General features: G+C 40.3%; 1 protein-coding gene across 2 annotated transcripts in view; it reads right to left on the bottom strand.

The window, feature by feature from the left end:
- ANO1 (anoctamin 1) overlaps positions 1-11,142 on the bottom strand; it is a 125,053-nt gene that overhangs the window by 58,298 nt on the left and 55,613 nt on the right. For both annotated transcript variants that reach the window (XM_024218085.3, XM_024218087.3), the window contains exons 3-4: positions 5,416-5,742; positions 37-135 (exon numbers count right to left, since the gene is read on the bottom strand). In XM_024218085.3, the coding sequence (XP_024073853.2) occupies positions 37-135; positions 5,416-5,742 (426 nt within the window). The remainder of the gene's footprint in view (positions 1-36; positions 136-5,415; positions 5,743-11,142) is intronic.

The raw sequence follows: 11,142 nt of genomic DNA, 5'->3' as shown, positions 1-11,142 counted from the left end.
GTGTGACTCTTGGAGAAAAAGAAAATGATCACTAACCTTTTTTGTGGGCATCTTGAGTTTCAGAAATTCTGCCTCCCGGCACAAAACATTCCAAGGTGCATGTATTTTTACAAATCCAACCCCATGTATTTTAGTCTAAAAAAGGAAGAGAGACAATAATTCAGATGAAATAAAATAAGATGCTATTTTTTTTCCGGTTTCATACACATTGAGGAATCAAGTAGTCCACAACAGACAACATTATAAATCTCGTTTGTTTAATACAAAACTGGGAAACAACTGCTTCTAAATACCTACAATATTATCATTGAATAAATCATCTGATTTACTGTCCACAAGGTGCTCAAACCACAAATATGAAACATCATTGTCCTCCAACAAAATAATTATCCCAAGGTAGAAAAATTACCTTATTTTAAAGTGAGAAAATAAGAGTTGTTTGGAAAATGAAAGGTATTTGCTATGGACAAGAAAAATATACCCAGTCATTCACATTTGAATCAGACAAGAGTATGTCTACACTGCAATTAAAAATTCACAGCTGGCCCATGCCAACTGACTTGGGCTTTCAGGGCTCACAGGCTAAGGGACTGTTTAACTGTGATGTACATGTTTGGGCTCGTGGGGGGGCTGGGCTGGGCTGTAGGACACGGCGAGGTGGGAGGGTTGTAGACATATCCAAAAGGGCCTGAGCCTGTGAGGTTTGAGCATCTTGTGCAAGGTGTTAAATGGATTTATGTAAATGCAGTTGAGGATAGTCAGCAGCGTCTCACAGCATATGCTCAGAACCTCTAAGGCTCAGAATGACAGTCTTCTTGTAAGAAAGAAGCAAAAATGAGTCATCTGCAGAGCTGTTGTATACATCTGAGCTTAAATGGTAAACTTTTATATTAATACTACAGAAAGATTTATAGGAAAATATCCAATTTCTTCATACATTGGTCAGGATTCTTCCCTGCATTAGGGCCACTTTGTACTGTATGGCTGATGTAGCGGTCCTAAAGCCAGCATAGCTGACTATGTGAAGAGTTGGTGTAATGGTTCCTATAACAATCCTGCCCCCGGCCCTCCAAATGCTAGCATAGAGGGGATGGGCTTGGCTGTCCCTGCTGAATTGTGCAGAGTTGGGGTTCATTCATCTTTTCTATTATACAACATATTTTTAACAAAACACATTTGCTCTCAGTGGCGTGTTCCTCACTACCCCCAGTAGTGATTCAGCTGCTGAGAGAGTTCATGCTTGCAGCTTCTGAGCTGCATATATGGAGTGCAGTATGTAACTGCAAAGTGGAACAGACAGGACATGCCAATGCATTTCACAAGAGCAGACCGGTGACATTTGATTTGAGGCACACTGCTAGGCTTCAAAATCAGCAGTTAGCATTAAGAGGAAGCCATGGAGCTCATTAACACATACAGACCACAGGAATTGCTCCCATCTATTTTCTGCCTTCCTTTGGCAGCCAAGTTTACAAGTAATATTTGGGTCTTCAGATATTTTTGTAGTGTGTGACCTAAAAGCTGCGGAGAAGATTTGACTTCCTTGTTGAAGTACCTACTTGCCTCATCTCTGGCCTGCACATAAACGGAGGAGCTTTCACATGAACAGCTGTGTTATCTATGTGCAAAGGCAAGTAAGTCTGCTGAGAATTTTAAAGCCAGTAGTACAGGTATTTGAAAAACAGGAATCTTCAAAAGCATAACCACGCTCTTGTAACACTGACAGCAAGGAAGAACCTGGGGTGATTCCATGCTTTCGAAAGTATATATACTCACAAAGATGACAGATAACAGTATTGGGCCTTTTTGTTCCCGTGTGCAGTGGAAGTGCTGGAAACTTCAAATATGCATGAGGAAAAAAATGCCTTCCTCCTCCTTCCCCCCAAAATAGAATGTTGTCTAGATGCCATCATGCCACTGAAAAGGGGAATCCTAGGAAGGTGTGCAACGAGCAAAAGAAGAGTGCCTTGTCCGATTCCTGTGCTTGTCATCCTCAGCCATGTGCGGTAGAGATTTTCCAACACTTACAGCCACCTGCGATCCTTCAGGCCCTTGTCGGATACACATGTATTTAAATGTACATTATATTGTGATAGTCGTTTTCTCCCCTTACCAGTTCAAAGAATTAGAGTGAATGGTTCTTATTCATCAGACCAACAGGCTATTCCATTTAAACTGAGGTATAGCTTTAAACAGCAAAAGACTTCAATCTTTCTGGCTTTATCTTTCCATTCTCGCTGCTGTACTTGCTTATGCAAGTATAAAAGCTTGTTTTCAGCCTGCAATACTCTGCACCTACTTTCTGGAAATGCATTACTCAGGGGACATAAATAGTTGCCATCCTCTGATGTGTCATAGCTTCAAAAACATTTATGAGTTAACTTCACAGAAGAGAGTTTAAGCAACTTAATATAGGTCTTCCTTTTAACAAATGCTCACTTTTACTAATATTAAAGATCTGCAGTGTGACTTCATGGCTCTCCCAATAATGCCTTTCAGAATCAAGCAAGTGGCTGCAAGCCTTTTGCCTTACACTCAAGCTTTGGACATGAAAGTTGATGTAGATCCCTGTGGCTCTCATCTCTGTACATTTCTTTTCTGTTTTGATATCTTGTATTGAGAGGACAGTGTCCCTCAGGACGGGTATGCATGATGTCCTAGTTTGAACTCAAAGACCTTCAACATTATTTAAAGTAGTATTATGTGTCATAGGTGGGGACACCCTGCCGTGTAAACTATTTTAATCTGCATGATTTGGCACAAAGAGATTGCCAATCTACTATGGTAGTTTGCAAATTAGATGGAAGGCTCTTGTTACTTACATTCGGGAATATAGAACCTGAAATGGAAACTCATTTCACTTTTCCAGGGTTTGTCCTATCTGTACATTCGTGAATGTTTAATGGACATATTGAGGATTTTTTAATGCACAGATCACAGATTTAAGACCCAGCTTTTAGATCTTGTAAATAAAACTTACAAAATGTTTACCTTCTCCCTCTGCAACCTCAGGCATATTGACTGGATCAGTTAATTAAAACAGAGTCGCTTCCTTTGAAATGAATCTGACCATGGCTATCTCTCTGCTAATCACACTGGCAGCAGATCACAAACACCCCCAATCATTTTACATAGTCAAACAGTCTTTTAATAGAATACATTGTTTTTGCTGTGCAGGTGAAAGGAGTTATGTACAGCATCACTGATCTCTAATTATAGTGGAAGGATGAAATAACATCTGAAATCCGCACTTAATCTAGACCATTTACACAAGGCCCCCATGAACAGATTTCATTCCTTTGGAGGCTAAACTGAAATGTGACAATTTCAGTGTAAATAGCTCTTTTTCAAACAGATTGGAATTACAGGTGGGCCCAATCCACAGAATTTAGATGCAGTTTGGATATTGACCAAAGTTCAAGGGGTGTTTGAAGCTGGAGTTTTTTTTTCAGGCTCAGTTTTAGCTGTAATATTAAAGTGTCAGTGACTTCTGTTATAATAAAGGAGATGCCATAACATGAACTTTCAAGAGATAGTCCTAAAATGAGAAACTTCAGATCTAGGTCAATAGTTTAAACACACCAATAGAAAGTTGTTCAATCTAAGGGTTAGGTCAAATTCACATCTTGATTTTGAACAGTCCAAAAAGTTCAGGGATGTTCATATCTCAGGGTTTGATGTGGGTCCATCTTAAGAACTTTCAAAAAGTCTCTTAAATTACAGATTTAAAAAAAATTCTACATATTTTAACAAGGAGGCTAATTAAGAAGAGTACCATGTAGATCAGTTAAAGATCACTTTTAGCAATTCCATGACAATTTCCCCCCCCCCCCATGTCTGTATTAATGTTTTTGCTGTTTTAAAAGCCCATGATGTTCAGAAGCCTAACTCTGAGATGTATTAAATACTGTAATAATTGACACTGGTCACCTCTTCTATACCTTCTCTCCTCCTCCACTCCATTTTTGTCCTCAGTTCCTCTCCAACAGAGGGGAGAAAGCTATGGCTAGGACAAACCCATAACAGGGGTACAATTAGAGGGAAATACTGAGTTCCTGAGGGAGAGAAGGCAGGATTTGCAGGCCTTGGGTAGGAGAAAGGGCTCTCCAAAATATATGGATATCCTGAGAGCCGCTGAGAAAACTTACACACGTCTGGCCATCTGCAAAGATGTCCAGGGCATTCACTGATGGCTGGCCCTTCTGTGGTACTCCCCTGGCTTCTCTCTTTCCCCAGCAGTAGGACTCCCTCAGGAACTATGCCTCTCTGCCACCTTGTTCCTTCCCCCCCCACCCCCGCTATCTCTCAGGGGCGGGAGGGGAGGGGTGTCATAGACAATAAGAGACAGGTCCTGCGGGATGGTGGGGCTTAATATTAATAGGGTCAGAACTCATTTTCATGGGAATTTCTCAACTGGTTTGTCTTGGGACAATGCTAGATAAAGACTTCTCCATGCCACTGTCTGGTCACCCTCCCACCCCAACCCACAGAAACCTGTAGTGTCTGCATGGAGGGCCTTGTGTGGAGTAAGTGAGAGGAGAGTGTGTGAACAACTAAGGGGATTCCATTCAGCCCCTCCACACCATGAGAAGCTATATATGCTACTGTCCTGAATGTGTTCACAGTATATTTGCTTGTTTAGGCCATGAAGTTGATTAATGCTATGGACATTATATACAATATGAATAGCTGAGAGAATCTGAATATTGCTACTGAGCATATAGAGTAACATTTTCCCAGTGGTTTCAAAATGTGCTATCAGTTTGTGTTATATTACATTTATGAAGAAGCAAAAGTTATATCCTATTATGCGAAGACAAAAATTGAGGTAAAGTGTACTCTTCTCACAACTATTAGGGTTTATTTGTTACTGCTCTCAGCTGACATATCAGGCTCTTTGGGGCTGTTGATACCTATCTTAGTTTAGTGCAGACTTCAGGCAGTTAAGATCTAGAAGTACATTACACTTGTATACTCGTATCAGATTTTTCTAGAGAAATATGGGTATCTGCCTGGAAAATGTCAGATAAGACAGTTCTAGAAGTGCTCCAGTTTTATTCTTCACTGAATGCTCAGATAAATTCAATTCCTGGACGATGAAAATGCAATGAGAAGCCTGCATCGCATGTTTTTTTCTTGAGAAATTAAAATATGAATTTAACTTTTTTAAACATTCACTTTTATATACTGGGAGATCGACTACACTATGGGCTGACCCGGTGAGTTGCTGAGATGACTGGTATGAAAGGGAGTTGAGGGTGCTACAAAAAATAAAGGCCAAATACTGAGAGGCCATGAGCATCTGTAACTCCCACTAGAGTCAACAGGGGTTTCAAGTTCTCAGGAACTGCTTGATATTTCTCAGTATTTGGCCCTTACTTATCTTATTAAGATAGAGTTCAAAAGTTTATTTACATCTTCATCTCTTTCCAATTCCAGACCAGCCTCCATGAGGTTGCCTTCATACTCCTCTCTGCGGAATCTCTTATCATCTTCGTGATAGTCCATGTGAAGCTCACTTTCTCCCACGTCAAGGTGCCCGCCCTTCCCAGGAAGCTGATGATCCTGTTTGATACTTCGGGCACTTGAATCATTGTGATGAATTCGTCTAGTGAGAGTCTTACTGATTGAGGATTTCTTGTAATGGTAAACCAAGATGTAATCCACTTTCCTCTTGCCATCTCTAAAACAGAGTCCATGTTTGCAGTTGGCATCTGGATCCTGACACAGCGAATTTAATAACTGTGAACAATGGGGGAGGGAAGAAGAATAATTAGTACACTTGCAGACAAGGACACCAAACAAACCAAACATTAAAAGAAACCACATTCACATTGTTTCTCCTTGTACAGAGCAGAGAACATCTTATCTCAAACACATGAGAGTTTGAGGACTGCCTCCTGTGCCACTTAGTCAAAGATTTTGCAAGTTAACACCTGCAATTCTGTTGATTGACCAGTTGGAGTCTTATTGGTCAGAAATAAATAGATAAAATGACTGGGATTTAATCTAATTACCAGCACTCTAGTTCATAAGTGAGCTACTTGGTGGGTTTGATTTTCCCCCTTTGTAGGCTAATCTCCAGTAAGATCATCTGTCCTTCACCAAAGACATCTGTGTTTTAATTCTGATAAACAGATTAATTTCATGTGCAAACATTTCTCACTTCTCTTATCTATGGCTGCAAGTTTGCATCATCTGAGAAAGAGATCAGCTTAGCTAGAGACTAACAGGAGCCAGCTGGCTACGTATTGGAGCCAAAAATGCAAGTGGATAGTAGACAGGGAACCGGGTTCAGTCCTTGCTTAGTTTGATTTTTTTTCTCATGTACAGCCCATGTCTCTTTGCAATTTGATGGTAACAAAGGGATGTACTCCAGACTGGAATAATTCACTGCAAATTAAAACCTATTTACACTGGTATTCCGAGATGCTAGAAACTCCATTTTTGAAACTGCAACTCCAGTAGAACCCTATATCAATCATTTCTTTATTAATTCTAGACTCAACAGGGTAAATACAAAAAAAATAATATTAATAAAATATTAATACATAACACTATTTATACGCCTTTCTCATACATTGCGTTTCTCACACAATGCCAGATTCTGCCTTTGGATGTGCACACATAACTACAAGGGGAGAAATTGGCTAATAGATTTTACTTGTTTTCACAGTAAATACTAATGGCAGCAGTTACACTACAAAGGTTCAGGGGCTCTTGTTCATTTTATGGCTTTTAATTTAGCAGGCAGAATTTTAAGGCAAGAAATACGTTCCTCTGTAATAAATTGCTGGTGCAAATGGAAGCAATTGGCCATCAGTTGCAAATCAAAAAGTTCAATGTCCAACTGCAATATGTGCATCTGCAGTTTGTTTGGTACATAAAACAGTGGATGCAAGCATTTGGGGGAAACAAAATTGTGTTCACAAAGAGGCCATCCTCAAATGAAGAGAGCTACATATTGTTACCATTTTTGACCTGAGTGGCTAGTCAAAGTTTGGGGCCCTGGGATGTCCCAGTTGGGAGCAGAAATTGGTAACAGATATTTCTTTGATGCAGTTTTGTTTATTTACAAAAAATGTGCATAGTCCAGTGTCTCTAAATGCAAAAGGAATCAAATAGCAGGAAACAGTTTCTTTTGCTCATAAACATCAAAAACACTCTTTTCAGCCTGCATCCCTGACTGAAAAACTCCTTCCAGGGTCAGACACCCTGCTTTGAGCTGCTCCTTTTGGCTCTCTCTCTGTCTGTTAGGCCATTTCTACATTATAGATGCTACAGTTGCATAGCTACATCACCATTGCTGTGCCACCATACTGCTGTAGTGTAGTGGAGTCAACAGTGATGGGAAGCATTCTTCCACTGACCTAGCTGTGTCTACACCAGGGATTAGGTCAGGATACCTAAGCGCTCCGCTATGTTGACCTAACTTTAAGTGTAGACCAGGCTTCTGTCTCTCCCTGTTTCGGTCTGTTCAGCCTTCTCTCCTTCCTTCCACCCACACCAGACCTAAAACAACACTCAGCAAAAGCTCCTAGGTGGGTTCACATATGCCTTTTGTCTTAGGTGAGGGGCTTATCTTTACAGTTATGTTAATTGAAGGATGTGGTCATACCATATGGTGAGGTTTTAATTCAAAGTATTACAAGGTTTGACCCTGCTCATAACATTCAGAGTGCAATTAATTACAGCCTACAATAGACTCAATATTAAGTTCTTAGGACCAGATTAAAACAAAATCCTTCAGGATGCATGAAAAATACGTAAATTCTGCTAAAAGGTCAGTTTTTATTGGAATGGGTAGGCTGATTTAAAGAGGCTTCGTCCCCGCTTCCTCTGATCCTGCACCAGAAGCACCTTCCACATATTTAGGGCTTCTTGGGTCTTGTTGAATGTGGCCCAAGTACATCTCTTTCTGCAGTATCAACCTACTGTCCTTCAAACCTGCAGGAACCTGCTGTCTTAGAACTCCTCCTGGGATAGGGCAGTTCCATACTTTCTCTAATGTAAGCCAGTGCCTTCAGGGGACAAACTGGGCCCAAGATTTTTGCCTATTATTAGGCCAAATTCTGAAGTCATTTACACTCAGGCAATATTCTGACTTTGGCCAGCAATTCCCAATCTGCCCGAGTTGGAAGGGAGCCGATAAATACTTTAAATAGGGAGCCAGGCTGGGGTGACCAAACAAAAGTCTCTCTTGGTTTACAAGCATAGTAATAACATAGCTAACGGTAACAAGATATAATTTACTCATTGTTCATTTGTTGATGAGGGAAGAGCCCAGATGGGATCACTCCTCTCCTCAGCATCCCCCTGCAAGAACACCATTCGGACATTCGGTTTTCAGGGGGCAATTAAAAAATGTGCAGATTTTGTGACAGAAAAATATTCTGGGATACAAAATACTTCAGTCTTCATGCAGTTAAACCTCTTAAGTGCAACAGCCACTCTCAAAAGGCCTGGGAACTCTGAGGATTCCATCAAGATCACTGTCTCATTTAATTTTGAAAACTTGGGGTCAAATGATGAATTCCTCAATAAAATGGAGTCTGGTCTAAAAGGTAAAAGTTAGGGCCTGATCCTATGAGCACCTACTATTCCCACAAAGTGAATGGGACTTTCTGGGGTGCACAGTAACTATCAGTGGGCCAATTCTGAAAAGTGCCGAGTGTCTTCAATTCTTATTGAAATAAATGGGCTAGACTGTGGAAGTCACAAAGAAGCCATTTTTCAGCTCCCAGGTTCTGTAGCCAGTTCTGCATGGGATCAAGCAGATGGTTCCAGCAGATTAGAACAAGTGTGCCAGTTGTTTATGGCCCACACTCAATGGGCCACCTATTATCTGGAGATCATCAGAGAGCAGTGCACTGTGGCCACACCTTTCCCTACCCCCAGAACAAGTAGGGGTGGCAAAGGATGGCATAGAAGATTATTTGCTTTCTGGTCCCTTTTAGCCAGCAGAAAGGGGACAGATTGCATTAAAGAATCTGGCCCAGTGGATGATGAGGACCAGTAGCACTTCTCTCAATTGGGCTCTTCCTTTGCAAACTCCATTTGTATTTCAAATGTTTGTTTTTAAATCTTGAGAGATTGGAGTCTTTCCATAGTTAAGGTTGCCTCTCTCCCTCCCTCCCTCACACTCACACACACACACACACACACACTTTAGAGAATAATTCTAATGGAAATTTTCACCTTAATAAAAACAGATGTTGTTCACTTTGGGGGGTGGAGGGGAAGGAATGTTGTAATGGTTTTTGTCATGTTATTTCCCCCAAGCAGCATGGTCAACTTACTTAAAATGTGTTTTATTCCAGAGTGTTTGGTGAGCTCTAGTGCATATGTTTGGATTGGACAGTACAGATGGTTTAATTTTAGAGTCATTCACAAGTGATTTGCTAAGGTTTAAGAACTGCACCAGTGCTCCAAAAAAGCATGGGAACAGCACCAAGAGTCAGAAACAGAATGGGAACTGTACTGAGGATCCAAAAAAGCAGGGAAATGTGCCAATGCTCTAGGGTACAAAAAAATATGGCTCCTTCCTCTCTCGGTCCCAAATGGACTCACATTTGTACAGCTTTCATTCCCACATGATCTTCTATGGAGATTATAAGCACTGAAAGGATTCAACCAAGTATTTAAGCAGCTCATGTGCTCATTTCATTTTCTAAGCCCAACACAGAATCTAATTGATCTTAGAACTTGTTAAAATCACTGGGACAGGGAAACACAGAGACAAACACCTCCCACCCCACAGCTCAAACACAAGTCTGGGTTAATATATCAGAGACATTGAGATTCTCAGCTCTGTATCCCCTCTCCCTCCCTTCCTTCCCCCCTCCCCCTGCCCCGCCCCACCCCCGAGTCCTACTTAAACTGTGGTAAAACCTGATCGGTTAAGGACTTTAAGAAGTCCATAGTCTTGGCCTCAATACAATTTCTACAGTATGAGGATATCATGAAGTCCACATCTGAACTGGCAAGGTGGAAAGATTTTAAGAAGCTTGCAAGTACAGCTTGGAAGAAATATTGGTGCCGTTCTATTAACCAAGCAGCTACACTCCTGTAATCTATAATATAATATCATTTATGTACTTGGGGGAGAATACACAGTTCCACATGGCAAGTATATCAGGAATTTCTTGCTATAATGCTATTAAAATGCTAAGGAAATTCCCAAACCAATAACTGCATTAACCTGGAGTTAAAGTTGAGAAGATATTGGTAGGCCATATCCTCATCGGATATAAATCAGTGTAGCTAAATTGAAATAAGCAGACCTATGTAGATTTACACCAAATGAGGATCAAACTGCTCAATCTAAAGGTAAAACCACTAAAGGGACATTTTAGTTTTAAATCCCCACACTTAGGAGGCTGTTCATGCGCTATTCTTCACTCCCAAGTCAATTCCAATTAAGTATTCTTTCTCCATTGTGGAAGATAATATTCTATTTCTACTACAATTGCCTTGATCATTTAACATTGTTGTTTCAGCCCTTCTTAACCTCTATTCCCTCATCTATTATTATTAATTTGTATAACCATAGTGCCTAGAAACCCTAATCATGGACCAGGACCCCATTGTACTACATGCTGTACAAATAGGAAAAAAAAAAAAAAAAAAAAAAAAAATCCTGCAAAAAAGAGTTTAAAATCTAAGTATAAGACAAGAGATAACAGATGGATACAGACGGACAAGGGAATTCAAGGAAACAATGAGACAACATTGATCAGCGGGATAGCAGTGGTATCAACACACCTATACACATTCTGACCTTTTACATGTATTTGACATTACTGATTCCTAACCACCTGGGCATCTACATTACAACATTTAGAGATTACTCCAGGGGTATTTAAGGTACAAACATTCTAATTAAAAAATTTAATGAAGGCATAACAAACAACAGTGAAAATCCATTCAGACAACAGGAATCTATACTGCAAGTTATTGGTGTAACATTATCAATGCAAGCAGATGTGTAGCTTTTGGGTGCATATTTTTAGACATTTAAGGGTTCTCTTCAATACAGCCACACAGATTCAAAAAGCTGCCATTGCCTCGTTTGCTGGTTTGTTTAATCTGGTAATAAGCAGCCCTTTATATGATTTAGCTCAAATTAGGATCCCTCAATCT

Source organism: Terrapene carolina, unplaced genomic scaffold (assembly GCF_002925995.2).
Source record: "Terrapene carolina triunguis isolate 2854851 unplaced genomic scaffold, T_m_triunguis-2.0 Scaffold96, whole genome shotgun sequence".
Lineage (NCBI taxonomy): Eukaryota > Metazoa > Chordata > Testudines > Emydidae > Terrapene > Terrapene triunguis.
The sequence above is the reverse complement of the archived record's forward strand: the minus strand, read 5'-3'. Positions and strand labels throughout refer to the sequence as shown.